Genomic DNA, 15,694 nt, shown 5'->3' on the forward strand with positions numbered 1-15,694 from the left:
AATAGCCTGCAAATCACATGGCTTCAAACCTGATTCAAAAGCAACCCGATGGAACGTGAATGTAATTGACTGCTGAAAGATCACACTGCACACATACAGTTGGAGTCAAAGCTATTAGTGTTTTTTTTTTTTTTTTTTTTTTTAAAGAAAATATTTGATAAGGTGAATTTTGTACAATCCAGTCTAAGTGGCTGAGGTTAATGCTGCCATGATACCAACAAATTAACCTGGTCAAAGATTCCATTCACATAGGACTAAACTGCACTCTTTATTACATTTTAGTTATTTTTCCGGTGAGATAACATGATGATGTCACAGGAAATGTGTCTACTTTTAAGGACCCCACAAAGTCTACATTATGAGGATGGAGGGAGAGTGATGGCCCAAGTTCAATGCAGGATTTTCACTTAGATGTCTTGTGTCCCATGCAGAGCCGTCATTTTTTTTCGTTTAGGCACCATGACTGCTTGGCTAGGTGCAGAAAAGAACGCTTTGGGTTAAATGTAACCTTTTACGACACTAACTTCTCATGAGAAGTTTAGTCAGGTTTAGGCACTGAAACTGTCCTACTTAGTTGGATTTAGGAATATGTCATGGTTTTGGATGAAATATATCCTGTCGTAACATGTTTGAAACCTCTCCTGCCGCTTCTGTTATATGATTGGTTGGTTGAAAAGCAGTGGCAGTGTGAAAGCGATGAAATAAATGGCAAAGATGTATTGATTAGAAACATATTCATGACGCATCACAAACTAATCTGAGAAAACACATTTTATTTGTAATGGAATGTGGCTTTTGGAAGATGGAACTAATTTTCCCACTGCCTTCACAAGTCATTGGTTTGTGGTTGAAAGATTAAATTAAGCAGTACTTTAGTGCACATTCTGATCACCCCCTTCGTTAATCACTCATAACTGGTGCCGCTGATACGCAAACATGCGACCGGCTCAGTTTTAGAAGCTACAGTAAAGGAATTGCTACCACTGTTATTGCTGTGTTTGCATGTAGAAATGTATCCTACACTGGTGGGTTCGTTTAAATGGTAAGACCAAATTAAACAGTTACCATTTAATTGATTCTTGAAACATGAAAAAGTGTACTAAACAAATCCTATTTGTTGCATGGTCATGATGTAGTTCTGCTCTGTCTCTCATATTTACTAACCTGTTGCTCTTTGAATTCTTCTAACAAATCAGCATATCTGTCAGCAAAATCTTTGACCTGTTGGTTCCCTCCCTCTGCAAAGGTACATCTTTTACAGACCAATTTTGAGGTGGGTTTGCTCTAACTATGTAGGCGAGAAAGTGCCAAATTTCACTTTGTGGGGAATTCGCGGATGGTCTGCAGGAGTCCTTGTATTTGCAGCATTGCCTCTTGCTTTGTCACGATGAAAACTGCAGTGTGTTTGTGAGAGAAAGGGAAGAAGGTTGGCACGCCCACTAAGCCTGCAGGGAGTGGAGGCAGAGTGCTGCACACACACATCCAGGCAACTCATTCACAGCTTCTGTTAAAACACTGCCATCCTTTAAAGTATCAGTACTAATAAAACGGGGTGTAGTGTAATTTTTAAGTGCATATTATGCAACACCACTTGTGGTATGCATAAAGTCTTAAGCGTTGTGATTTGAACTGCAGATTTTCACCAGAGTGACTGAATTATGTTGTGGCAGTTTAAGAGGAAACAAGTGCACTCAGCCTTTAGACACACAACATCTGTATTCACCAGAACACATGCAGGGAAAAGATGCAACTTCACAGTTAGAAAATACTAAAAACAAATGAAATAAACATGCATGATATGATTTATTTTTACAATTTTCTTTTGGATTATGCAGTACCATGGAGTTATATAGATACATCTTGAAACATGTCTGCCAAAACCTTATCAGCTCGTGTTAGTGCTGGGCCTGTGGCTTGGAGGGAAGCAAGGGAAGAGCAGATTAGGCAACAGCGCAGTGGCAGTAATAAGTATGTGTGTGGGTGTGTGTGTGTGTGTGTGTGTGTGTGTGTGACGACAGCGATGGCGACAGAGGATGTGTGTGTGAGGTGGGAGAGGGAAAGTGAGAGAGGGCACTAGAGTGGTGTGCAACGAGCACTTTCTTTGCCCTGAAATGTCGGTCTCTATCTCTGTGACATTCATTTGTGGGGTAGAAAAAGGTGCTGCAGAATGTGTGCGTCTGTGGTAGCACATATGACAAGCTCAGTCTGTGACAACTCGACTCCTCTGTCTTCCCCTATAAAGCAACAAAGGTTAAATGTCAGTCACAAAGGTAGATCTTTCATTGTTCCCCTTCCTCTTTTTACACACAGCTTTAGTTAAGGATGCAGGAGGCATTTCCTCAGCTGCACGCAAACACTCGCAGGGAGGCATTCTTCTGTGTAAACAGGTGTTGAAACAATATGGGAGTGTATACATATGACAGGATGTTTTCTTTTCCCTGTGCAGCAGCATTTGCATTTTTAAAGTCGCACTTATTCGCCACCACAATAATGCCTCAATACTGAACAGATAAACTGATTATTAAAGAACTTCACCTCAGAGGTGTCCTGCACTTTTTTATGGTTTTATTTTAAATCCACCGATGATTTAGTTCAGTTTCTTTTTTTGCTCTGTTTTAAGAGCAGAAGCCAAATTAAAGCAGCCTGTTTCGTGGATGGTCTCTGGTGAATTGTTCAGGTTTCACTGGTGCACAATGAGGCATCTGCGGCTAAAGTTTGTTGCTATAGTGACACCTTCTGGATAAAAAGGGGAATTTCATCTTTACTGTCATTCCCATCTAGTTCTTTCTGATTCTGATTGACTCTCAAAATATATTAGCATTTATTGCATTATAGCATAAACAGTGCTTTTTTTTGTTTGTTTATATAGAATTTCCAACATGTTAAGGCTCCATAGTTGAGCTACAATCACTGTCTTTTTACAGCAGGGGATAATGTTATTAAGGTTACATCCTTTTAAATAATCAGCAGAACTGGTTCATGACTTTGACAAGAGATGGATCTGGCTAATACTCCATGAAGGATGTCTCCTACTCCTGAGGCAGATGATTTTATTGCGACAGGCTCGGATGGCTAAAGAGATTGACAGACTGTGACAATGATATTATAGAGGCATAATAATGATCCAGCCCATATTTAAGGTGTTCTTCAAAATTCTGAATCCTTTTCTACCGCCGCTCTTTCTTTCTCCTTTGCAGTAATTATTCATTTGATTAAGAAATTCAGCAATAATTTTAAGCCGGATTAAACTATTTTGTTCACTTATTAGGTTCATTCTACCAGTATGAAACATGACTGAGTCTCATCCTGCACTTTGTCTCCCATTCTGTTAGTTTCTTTTTCTGTTAGCACTCATAACACTATTGTTGTTATGTTACAGATCTTTAAATACAGTGGCATAGTTTGTCTCATTTTTGACAACTTTCTTCAAAAAATTTGGTTTATGTTTTGTTTGGTTTCAGTTGATATGCTATCTGGATATAGAAACTTGAGTTCTATAGACAAATCACACAATTAATTTTTTTTAATTAGAGTCACATTACAAGTAAGTTACTGAAAAAATAAACTGGCTGCCTTAAAAAAGATAAATCAATTTAACAAGATGATACAACTGTAATTTTCTTGTTTGTACAACTTAAAATACCAATAAACATTTTGTACTGTACACTATCACTTCTGTTGCTGCTATCTTTAGAAACAACTTGTAGTAGTATAAAGTTGAGCAGACTATTTTGTCAGCTTCATCTTTGTTGCATGAACTTATTATTGTAAGTTTAAAGAACTCAGATATATGCAAGAGCAACTGGAGGTTCTTCGCTTGCCAAACTCAAGATTTAACATCAGCCAGGTTACAAATGAGTTTAGTTTTAAGCCGCTTTTTCATTTTTTACATTGTGTAATGATTTCTGAATGAATTTATTCACAGTAAAAAGCAGGGGAAACACATTAAAATGCTCAAAGCTGTTCTTTCAGTCTCCGCACGTCATCACAGCGCAAGTACCACCATCATATGAGACCGTACAAAATACAATTTTAGTAAAATGCCAGAATAGATGTCATCAAAGTACTTTTGGGTCACATTATGGACACGCTTTCATTGAGTTTTTTAGTACTATGCATTTCCCTTCACTAATAATTCCACAATCAGCATGGTTTTGTTTTCCCTCTCAAATTAAAACATCTTTAAAACTTTACCACAGCCACTTGGCATTGATGTGAGGAACATAATTCTAAATCAATCACGCCTAAATAAACACCAATCTCTTAGCTTCCCCTCCAAGTGTTGCATCAAGTGCATCAGTGAACGCCTGAGAGGCCACAGTGGTTTCACATAGCAAAGTATCACATTTTCAATTTATTCATGACGTCAAAGGCTCAGTGTAAGTGATATAAAAGGCCATTTAGCAGAGCTTTCAGAAGCCTCTTTGAGCTTTGATTTTACTGTTGCTGAGACATGCATTGAACTGCGTCTGTGACTGAGAAGCATTAAATACACTGTTCAGCTGTAGAAGTTTCTTGTTTATAAGCCTCATTAGTGGGTCTGTCAATGCTCTCTGTGTGAATAATGTTAAATAAGTGATGTCATAACATTTCTAAAGTGACTGCCTGTCATCAAAATGGAAAGTCATCTTATCCCTTTCTTTCTCTTTATGTCTGTTTTAACTGTATTTATGCACCAATCAAAATCTGTCTCTGCTTTGATCTCAGTATGTCTCCTTATATAATTTGCTGGAATGCTTCATAGGCGGAAGCAGGAGTCCTAGAGAGAAAGAAAAAATACCTAATTAGTAAAGTGTGTCACATTTCTGACACACTTTCTGTTTATTGAAATTTAGCTGAAACGTGCAGTATATGGAACGGTTTCACGGGTCAAATGAAACTGCATTCAGATGCATGTTTGGGCATGCTATAAATGGTAAAATCTACAAAAATAGAGAATGAATAGAGTATTGAAACATGTAAATTCCCACTGACTGTTGTCTACTCATGAGAAATATGTGTTGGTTTAAACCAGTTAACACCAGCATGAAGGAATAAATCAATAATTCTTGGAGTAGTGCAGGTTGCGATAAAGGTGTCAGTGATTCACTGTAATTTCTGTTCAAGTGTACTAAACCAATTTAAAGCTTAAATGACTTCATTATTCCAAGAAACAAACTGAGCTGTTGTTGGGTAAATGTTGCAGCACAAAACCGGAATGAGAAAACAAAAAACGGGTAAAATTGCTATCTTGCATGCTTTGCACTCTATATGTGTCTATGTGTTTGCACTTTTGCAACAGTTAAACTGAATGTTTATAAAGATAGTTCGCAAAAAAATTATCTGTGTGGTTTTGTATGCGTGTGTGTGTGTGCCTTATCTTCAGAAGCTTTGGCCGTCCTCCTCTTCCACTGGCCTGCTCCGGGCAATTTCCCTACATCTGCTACTGTGTGGCTCTCGAGGGATAACTCCAAAAACCACTCACACACTGAGAGAGAGACACACACACACACCAACAACAAAAATTATTGTGCATCGTGTCCCAGTCTGTACATGGAAACACACATGGGGGGTTCGTTGTTTGTGGGCGGCACTGCCCAAGGCTTGATTAGTATCTGTAAAGAAGTTTAAAAGAGAACAAATCAGCATCAGCAGACAGCCCTAATTGCTATTTTGTATTCTAAAACAGAGAGAAGACATTATCTTAAACTGGTAAGGATATACTGTGAGATAGAAATTTGCATTTTTGAAATATTCAGTTTAGTTTTTTCCGGCTGTGAGCTGCTGACCCCAATTAGTCAATGCAAACAAAACTGTGTCTGTACCTTCACAGCATTATAAACATTGTTTCTTTTGTTCTGACATGTTTATTGTTGGTGGTCCTGCAGGGCTAAGGAGAGCCTGACAGATTATATGTCAATAAGAAGAATGAAATGGCAGAAGCAAACTCCGATGTCCTCATGATCTGACAAAGTCCTACACTAGAAGGTCATAGCTGTGATCCTATGATGGTCAATAAATTGTCGTGGCATTTTCCCGATTCTGAGTTCCAGCCTCATTGGAATTCTTCTCATGCTTACCTCAGAGGAAGGAGGAATGTATTTGTTGTAGAAATGTGAAATGTGATGGAGAGACTCACCAAAATGTAGCTTTTACTGAATTACTGTTCCCTGTGCTCCTGCCACATTTGGAACACTCCTATTCTGTATTTGCTCTGGATCTCTTCACTATGTCAAAATGGCTGATCCTTTAACTTGAATGTCATTTGGGGGAAGAGGAAGAACCGACTCTGGGACCAGAGCGACAACTATCTTGGTATGTAAAATTAAACTGCCATTTTTGCTGAATGCGCTCAGCACTGACTGTCTTACCCTGGGGGACGATGCTACAGTACACCATCCTGAGAATGTCAACCAATACAAAGAACAAAGTCTTGGTCACACTGCTGACCAAACGCAACTTCTTCAGTCTTGGAGGCTGTGAGCTCTCCCATTGGAGACTCTGTTCTTGTCTCCAGGTTCTGTTTCATACTGAATTTGATTCAAATTTTGCTCTCTGCAGGTCTGACATCCATGGTGAAACAGTAAATGCGCAAGTCCAAGTGGTGGGACTTTCATAGACAAGGCAGGTGCAGGGGCAGATCTACTGCGGTGGCAGTTAAAAGATGCCTTGCCACCCTGGTGGCCACCCCAGTTCTGAATGATCTAATTCAAAAGCATGTATACGAAAGGTTGTGGCTGGCCTCAAAGAGCAAAAGTCTATCATCGAATAACAAGCAAAATTCTGATGTCCAAGTGCTAGTGAATGCACCATGAAGACGAAATGGTTCTGTTATACAATCTCTGCTACTTCAGATACAAGGTGATACAACTCCCTCTATGCCACCCCATTAATATTTCTCTAGAACCACCCCTGGACAGGTGCACTTGGAACAGTGTATGGCTGCACAAGAATAATGCTTCACAGAGGACAGTGGCCAGATTTGCGTTTGAAAATTCATGGTTGCAAATCATATGTGGACATATACCTTCTGTAGGAGGTCACATAATTACATTTTTACACACTCAAAGTGCAAATGCCACATGGATTCCAAGTGTTTCACCCTCAACTCATGAAAAAAGACAAGATCAATTTAGTTAGGAGTTATTATTTTAGTTAATTTTATAGCCATTTATAGTTTTATTTTAGATTAGTACACATCAGCTGGAACTGTTAAAAAGCAATGGCAAAGAGAAAAAAAGCTTGATCTGGTCTCTGCATGCAGTCATAGGACTGTGCTTCTTTCATTCTAAGTACAGCATTAAGGCGTCATGAGGGGAAAATCATTAGAACTATAGGGAAACCCAGGAGTCACACTTTTATTAAGAAATTCTCAGTTACCTTCATGAGTACATCATTATACATTCTTTAAATGTTCAGGATCTTTATTTGGGGAACATGACATATGGGTTATGGTTAATAAGGCAGGAAGAGCATGAAGCTGGTGAGGATAAGAGCAAAAAGAATCAAACATCTATCTAATGAAGTGTATGAGTAGCACAGAAATGTCTTGTTTTCATATTCAGCTTGTAATGTGTATTCGTTACAACTAAAAAGAGACTTTATCAGTGAAATATTAGGTGACTTTGTTTTGTTTCCTTGGATCCTTGGGGAACCTCTGAACATTTTACTTGCATGGTGCTTCAGAAAGCAAGTAGGAAGAGTGAGAGGGAAGGTTTTTTTCCCATGATGCTATATTACAAACAGCCACTAGAGGAGGTAATAGACAAACACATGACTTCCAGAGAAGCGCTCAGTCACATGTTGTGTTTAAGTAACATACAAAACCACAAATGTGCTCAGTGACTGTCAGATGAACAGCAGCTAACAATGGCAAAAATCCCGAGCGATAATGGCATCCCTGCAAACAAAAATATTGTCCATTTATTCAGTTCTACAGCGCTCCTCCTGAGAGCAGCACAAAGTTGATGTTTCACAAGAGATTCAGAGTCAATCCTGCCAATCTGCACTTCATTAAGCTGATTGCTTGCCTGTGTAAGCTACTTGCTTTGCCTGCCAGTTTCCTCAGTCAGTCTGCCTGCCTGTCTGTCTGCCTGGCCTCTCCGCCTTGTTCTGATTAAAGAGGAACCTCATAAATACGCTGCTGCCCATAAACGATTTCCTCATTACATCAAAGTCACACGGAAGTTGTAAGCTGCTTTTACAATTGCAACAAAGTGCAGGCACCACACACCATCACCCTGCAGCTCTGTGGCACTGAGTCGGACGAGTCTGGGAGACTCTGACAACAGTGGTCATTAATATTAAGGTTATTATGGCAGCAAGAGCATGAAAATATGAGAGTTGTTAGTTGGTGAGGAAACTAGTATGAACTTGATCACATTTTTGCCAATCATCACCTCTCCCACAAGCAAATTGAGAGATTATTATGGATTATTTCCTGTTAAATAAACACCCACTGCTGCTACTACTTGCTGGTGAGATTCAGGAGTATAAAGACTTGAGTAAAAGTAAAAATTATACTCATGGTTGCAGATTCTGGTGGGATAAAAGTTGTTGTGAGTCGTAAAACTCCAACTCTAGGCATCCGTGCATTGTAATGTGCAAAGAAAATAGAATTATTATAGCTCATCTTAACTTTACGGACGAAAAAAAGGAAAAGTTGACCAGCTGTGGTAAATGACAGCTCAGTAATAACGGGAACTATCTGTGAAGTTGGGTAATTTACGAGTATCATTTATGGTTTGTCAAACATTGCCTTGAACTAACCACTGTCTGATGGGAAACACAGACATGGGATTAAACCACACAAACACACACGCACAAAGAGCTGCGATAAAGAGCTGCAAAGGGCTGAGCGAGATGAAAGAATGAATAGCAGCTGGTTGCTTTCACTTGAATATTACTGGAGACATGACGGTTTTCATGCATCTTAAGTCAAAGTAGCTGCACTTGTTTATATTTTGCTACTTTATTTTTTCTTGCACATAAAATTAAAAGTCACTTATTTAAAGGAAATGGTCTGAAAGGCTTTAATTATTTGTTCATTTCAATTATAACACATGCAATTGGAAAAAAATAGATATATATACACATTTATATATAAACTGCATAGCACAATGTAGGCCCTTTCAAAGGGCCATTCAGGAAGGAATATAAATACACATTTGGTCAGAAAATTTGTACCATATTTTCATAAATACACAACGTGAGGCATTCATATATTTCCAGCATCGTATTTCAAAGAGAATATGTCTCCGCTCTAAAACTGTGTTGTAAAGAAAATGAGGGAGTGATGAAAATGCTTTTATTGCTACGAGAAAAAACATTAACAAAGTTTTAATTACAACTGCGTAAAGTTTTCATTGCGACCAATAATTAGAGGGTTAAACCTGAAGACACCACAAACCTGAATTGGACAGTTTTTCAAGGCAGACGCTTTTGTAAGAATGGACTTTCTTATTTAAAAATAAAAAACAATGCTTCAGTGATATGTTTTTTTATCTGGCCTGAGTTGCTGAAACACCCATTCATCCATACAAGAGTACAAAGTGTCCTGATTTTTAAGGCCCTTTTTTCAGCACGAGGTGCTGTATCTGATGAGGAGCAAGGCTTAATAGAACAGTTGTAGTCTGTTTTGGTGCCCCATGCAAGTCCTCGCCCAGCTCAATTATTGCAGAAGTAAACAGTGAAGAGTATAAACAGCTGGACAGTAACACCCCCTCCTCTTATAGACAAGTCATGTAAACAGGCAGTCCAAGGGGGCAAGAGAGGAGGGTTTTTTTTTATCCTCACTGTGGGGAAAAAAAAATAGATTTTATATTTGACTTGAAGTGCTCGTAAAGTTGATTCAAACACCTCTTGTGCAGTAGATATATTATAAACATAGATTTTTAAGGAGCACATGTCCTCTGTGTCCATTTTTGGGAATCCGTGGAAACACATTTCACCAAAGTCTGTGTGATATTTCCATTTTTTATGATAAGTGGTACATGCTGTAGCCCAGAGGAGCGGCGTACAGTCCTAACGGTGAAATGGGCAGTATGGGTCTGTGGTGGTGATGGTAGGCCGAGTACGACTGTCCATACAGCGACATGGCACCCAGAGAGAGCGGTAACGTAAAGCCAGGGTGCAAAGCTCCGGCGGCGGCTGCTGCCACCGCTGCCGTCTTGGCGTCAGCAGCCATCTTGAGTTTCTCCAGCTCGGCCTCCTGGAGCCTCTTGGCCTTTGCCCGGCGGTTCTGGAACCAGATCTTCACCTGGGTCTCAGTCAGGGTCAGGGAGGAGGAGAACTCGGCCCGTTCTGCGATGGACAGGTACTGCTTCTGCCTGAACTTCCTCTCCAGGGCCAGCAGCTGGGATGTGGTGAAGGGAGTGCGAGGCTTCCGGTTGGTCTTGTGTTTCCTCAGCGGACAGGCAGGATTGACATGACCTGGGGGAAGAAACCATCAAGATTTGACGATGAGGATGACATTTGTAAATGCACCAATTCATTTGACTTTCACGGTATTTGATTTGATTCAGTGTGGACTCAGCAGCCACAAATGGCTCCATTATTTAAACTTAAAAAGGGATGGCTGTTTAGATACACAATCATCTTACAGTCTACATTTCATGAATGTCACATATTTTGACTCTTAGGCTACATTATTGATAACGGAGTAAACATTTTATCCTTTCATCTCCTTCATGCTTGGCATTTAAGATACACTTTCTAGGAAATCATGGTCCAGTAAACTGAAAAAGTTTGTCCTCTTCATCATACTCAGACCTAAAGATAATGTGGTATGCAGGCTGCAGGATAAGACATAGAAAACATGCTCACTAAATTACAAGATCATTTCCTGGATGCTCAATGTGACTTACGAGGTTGTGTGGAAAACGCGCTGCTGGTGATCCAAGCTGCGCAATCCTCTGACTCTGACGCCTCCGACTTTACCGGCGACGGGGGCGCAGCCGTCAAGCTGTTCCGGCTCCCCGCGGAGGGACTGCACGTCTCCCGACACAGATACAGAGAGTTTAAACCGGTGGGGGACGTCGCCACCGGACTTCCCTTCGGTTTGCAGCAGGCGGACTCTGCGCCGCGGCTGTCCGCCTTCCTCCCGGACATGAGCGCCTCCACGCTGAACGGATGATGCCGACGCGCCGCAGGAGATGGACTCTTCTCCTCCCGAGACCCCTCCGGCAAGTCCGCTCGGTTACTGTCCTCTTCGGACGAACTGCTGCACCCCAAGTCGTTAAAAGTCTCCTGGGAGGCCATTTCTCCCTCGCAGGTCTCCTCCGGAAAGGAAAAAAAAAGAAACAAAACGAGCAGGTGAAGTTAGTCCAGAGTGCAGTCAAAGGGCAGCCAGGTGGAACTCGCTCCGGTGCGCGCAATGTTATGAGCTGTCAAGTAGTAGGCAATGTGGGAGTATGTAGACGCAGCATGTTGACACGGCTCAACTTTGACCAATCACTGCTGCCCAAAATGTTTACGAGTGCGCACATGCTGCTTTCAGGGAGTGTAGGAAAGTCTGGCGTTGCTTGTGTTGTTTTTGAGGAGCTGCATTGCCACAGAGCCTCCAAATACCACTATTAATCATCATTATTCTACCAAAATAATAACAATATGAACTATGTTATGAGCAATATTGTTGTGCACCTTGATGGCCTTGTTGTGTGTTTTCAGGTTCCTTGATTTAGAAGTTTACAGAGGTCATTAAAAGCATCAAAAGTCCTCCAGGGTCACCGAGGTGGTCCAAGGAGGTCTTTTCTCCCCAAATAAACTTAATGAATGTTGAACACCAGTTTATTTCATTCATTTCCATCCAGGACAAACTACAACAAAGTCTTACTAGATTAACCACTCTTGAATTCAAGTTTCATTCCTCCTTTGCTCTTTCTTCCTTTTCAGTGAGCATTTTCCAGATGGGTTTTTACAGACCTCTATTTCAATTTCTGCTTAAATGGAGATATCAGTGCAGATTGCCCTCATGTCGCCTCTTTGGTCTGTGGAGTGAATTCAGGGAAATGAGCTGCAAAAATAATAGCTGTGTCGGAGCATTATCACATGTTAAGCTTCAGTAATGGATTAGCTCTAACTCTAACCTCATGAGACTGCATGTGTAAACACGGGCCCCATGCAGATAATTATGGAGAATTATACCCGGGATGAAACACTGATCCCTTTCTTCTTTATCTCTCTCCCTGATTTGTTTGGTGTTCTCTTTATTGGGACTTTCCATTGTAACTTACAGTGCTATTGTGCGCTTGTGTCAGACCGGCATTTCTATAAGGGTGTCACACTCAAATTACAGACCAAATTGCTTTACTAAATTACAGATTTAAGTTGTTAAAAATCTTTCGCTCGGTCCAGCTGGTGTCTGAGGCGCGACTGGACGCAAACCTGATTAGACGTTCACATGTCTTCTTCCGGCTGACTCATTCATCTTCTCGTCCTATGATTCAATCCCATTCACTACGCACATTAGACTTGAAGTAGCTCATTGTGATTGGTATGAAATAACTCCTTGAGATATTTCCATGGACAGTTTGGCATTTTGCGGGATGAAAGTGCCCATCTCTGGACGGAGAAGTTTACGCTCGTTCGGGCTATTTATCTGAATAAACAGCCCTTTGATAGTGGTTGAAATACTTTATACTGAAAGGACATTTCACTTATTTTAAGATTTTAATTTTTTCCCATGGTCATGCTTGCTTAAGTAATGTCTTATCTGGTGCCCGATTGCTCACATTTAACACCCGGACCATTGCTAATTGGAGCACTTCTGTGGCTGAATGCTAATTAATCTTTATTTCACATCACAAGGTCTGATCCAGTTATAATTTGTAGTTGAATGAGTGAATGCTTGTGTGTGTCTTTCAGCTGTTACTTTCTCACAGGAATAAGTTGCCTTTGTTAATGTTTTTCTGAGAAGTCACCGATGGCAAAAGGAAGTCCCACTTGAGAACTTCAGAGAAACGCATAGACAGTTCACTATTGTGTGGCAAATTTTCATTTTCTGCACAGCCATTCTTTTTAAAAAGAACCCACCTTGTTTTGGTTTATTTCCTCGTTTTTCCTAAACATCCCTAAGGACATTCATATACAGTAAATGTACTTTTTTCTGTGTTTTTCCTTACGTGTAGCCAGCAGGCCCGAGTAGCTCGTCTATGTCAGACTGTGCAGCAGGACTCAGTTCCCAGGAGGCTGCCACTGCTGCCTTATTAAAGTGGGGTTATTTCACAGACAATCAGAGGTTTGTGAAGGCGCCAGTGAGCGGCCAGATGAAAGGACTGACTCCTCAGGGGAGAAACTGTTGCCTTTTTTTCTCCTTTTTTTTTCTGCAGCTCTGTTCAGGATCCCCACCTCCTTCCTCCTCCACCCCCTCCACCTCTCTCTCTCTCTCTCTATCCAACTATGCCCACAAGCCCTGCAGGCAACTTGTCAGTCAGTCACATAACTCGTTTTTGGCTGACTGTCAGTGGCGTGTTTCCTCCTCTCCTACCTCCTATCTTCTCCCTTGCAGCCTTTTTATGCTTACCAACTTAACATTACTCATGTATCTTCTTCTACTGCATTTATACTTCACTTCTCACCAAATTTATTTAATCTTTTACCTCATAAATCCTGTATTCTCAAGTCACGGTTATCTTCCTCTTGACCCTCCGTCGAGCCTTCCTTCCACCCTTTCCTCCTTCATTCTGTCTCCTTCTTTTCTCGCCAAACACAAGAATCATCTCAGGCAGATTTAAATAGATTATTTTCAAATGAGGCCACAGTTCCTCACATGAGAAAATCTTTGAAAATGTTGACAAAATAAGTCTATAATAGTTTAATTAAAGAGGGAAGGATGTGAAATCCTTCTTGGCATACGTGCCAATCTATCTTTCAACACTGCGTCACGAGAATGGCAAATATTCTAATTAGAGAAACCACTGACGCTTTTTCGGTTGTTAGAATTGGAAAGAATAATGTGGCATCAATACAAGCTGCAGCCTGTAGTGACAACACATAAATAATGTCAGGTCCGATCTAACAGGATGTTCTCTTCCATGCACGTTGAATACGTGAATATATACATATAAAAGACTTGTGTGTGTGTCTTGGATGCATGTTAAATATATTTTAGACATGCAGATAAGGTTTTATCCATGGATTCCCAAGGAAATTAGCAAGCGAAGTAGAAGGAGGAATAAAGGAAGGAAGGAAGGAGGAGGAGGGGTAAAAATGAGAGGGGTGCTCTCCTGGGTGTAGCAAAATTACCCACACATCCCACTTCCTTTTTTCCATAATATCATTTAAGCTTGATAATAGCGAAAGCAATTTGTCTGAGCATGTTTTTGTGTGTGTGTGTGTGTGTGTGTGTGTGTGTGTGTGTGTATGTGTGTGGATGCAGTGTGTGAATGTCTGTACAGTGTGTGTGTGTGTGTGTGTGTGTGTGTGTGTGTGTGTGTGTGCAGTGTGTGAATGTCTGTACAGTATGTGTGTGTGTGTGTATGTGTGTGTGTGTGTGTGACAGAGAAGCTTAAGAAGCCTCTGGTTGTGTGGGTCGGGCACACCTCAGAGCATTGTAATTACAGCAGAAGCTTTGAAGTGGTGGAATGTTCGGTTGGGATAATCAGCAGGCTGGGCTGCGCTCACACACTATTTACATTCCCATTAAAACACTCATTCATGCCATCATCTGGCAAATTTTATTATCTGTGCTGATACAAAACTGGAAAAGTAACATGTTCAAGAGGAAAATGTGGCCAGTGACACGAGTGTTTTTCAGTACAGTTATTAGTTTGTCTTTTTATTCTGAGTTCTTTCATACCTGAAAGCCACCATGAAGAAAAACTGAGAAGTGAGCTCATTACTGTAGAATAAAAATGTTTATGCAATGAGTTACCGGTTAGTTTCACAGGGCACTTTTTAGGCACTTTTGGCCTTTATAAAATGGAGCGCAATGGAGATGTGACAGGAAATGAGTGGGTGGGTAGGGCTCTGACATGCAACAAATGTCCTTGACTGAACCAGAGATGAAAAAAGCTGCAACTAATGATTATTTACATTATCTATTCATTAATTTGTTTATTTTTATTGATTAACTGGTTTGATTTTTGGCCTATATAAAGGGTGAAAAATGTCGAAGTTGAGAATCACACTCACTTGTCTTGTTTTGTCCACGTCCCAAAGCTATAAGGTTTACTGTTATAGAAGTATAAAGAGACTGGGAGATAGTTCAAGAAGTTGGAATCAGAGAATTTAGATTTTTCTTCTTATATACTTTCTACTCCTTTCACATTTTCACAACTTTTTGTAAATGCATCCCTGCAGGCTCATCTACATGTGGCCACTGCAAGATTTTGGAGATTTTTGAAAATGCATTTTAGTCCTTGAGGGTTTATAGCATTCACATATTCGTGTTTTATCCATTGTGTTTTCTAACTTTCTGTACATTATTGATAATTCTTATTCAGAAGAATGATATTTTGGGATTCATATAGTATGCAGGCAATGTGATTGGTCACAGCCACTCCCTTTTTAACACGACTTCTCTTAGAAACAAACCATTTGCCTTATGAAGGTATAGCAACGCAGTGCTGTGAATAAGTCTAAGAAGGAGTCTGTTTTAAATACAACTAACTGAGACTGATTAATCAATTATCAAAATAGTTGGTGACTGAGTTAATGGTTGGCAGGTTATCGATTAATCAATTATTTGTTTCAGTTGTAGAAATGAAGTGTCTGG

The 15,694-nt window shown here is 40.3% G+C and overlaps 1 protein-coding gene across 1 annotated transcript; it reads right to left on the reverse strand.

Annotated features, from left to right (window-relative positions):
• Window positions 1-8,997: 8,997 nt before the first annotated feature.
• msx2b (muscle segment homeobox 2b) lies at window positions 8,998-11,383 on the reverse strand. The gene is made up of 2 exons (XM_023277137.3): window positions 10,845-11,383; window positions 8,998-10,410 (listed from the first exon to the last, which is right to left on the reverse strand). Exons 1-2 carry the CDS (start codon window positions 11,236-11,238, stop codon window positions 9,956-9,958), a joined length of 849 nt encoding a protein of 282 aa, XP_023132905.1. The 5' UTR covers window positions 11,239-11,383; the 3' UTR covers window positions 8,998-9,955.
• Between the last annotated feature and the right edge of the window lie 4,311 nt (window positions 11,384-15,694).

Source organism: Amphiprion ocellaris, chromosome 14, assembly GCF_022539595.1.
Source record: "Amphiprion ocellaris isolate individual 3 ecotype Okinawa chromosome 14, ASM2253959v1, whole genome shotgun sequence".
In the NCBI taxonomy this organism is placed as follows: domain Eukaryota; kingdom Metazoa; phylum Chordata; class Actinopteri; family Pomacentridae; genus Amphiprion; species Amphiprion ocellaris.

Coding starts and splice junctions, on each gene's coding strand:
- msx2b (XM_023277137.3), bottom strand. CDS start 11,238: ATGGCCTCCCAGGAGACTTTTAACGACTTGGGGTGCAGCAGTTCGTCC. Junction 10,411..10,844: donor CGCGTTTTCCACACAACCTC/GTAAGTCACATT, acceptor TTCTTCCCCCAG/GTCATGTCAATCCTGCCTGT.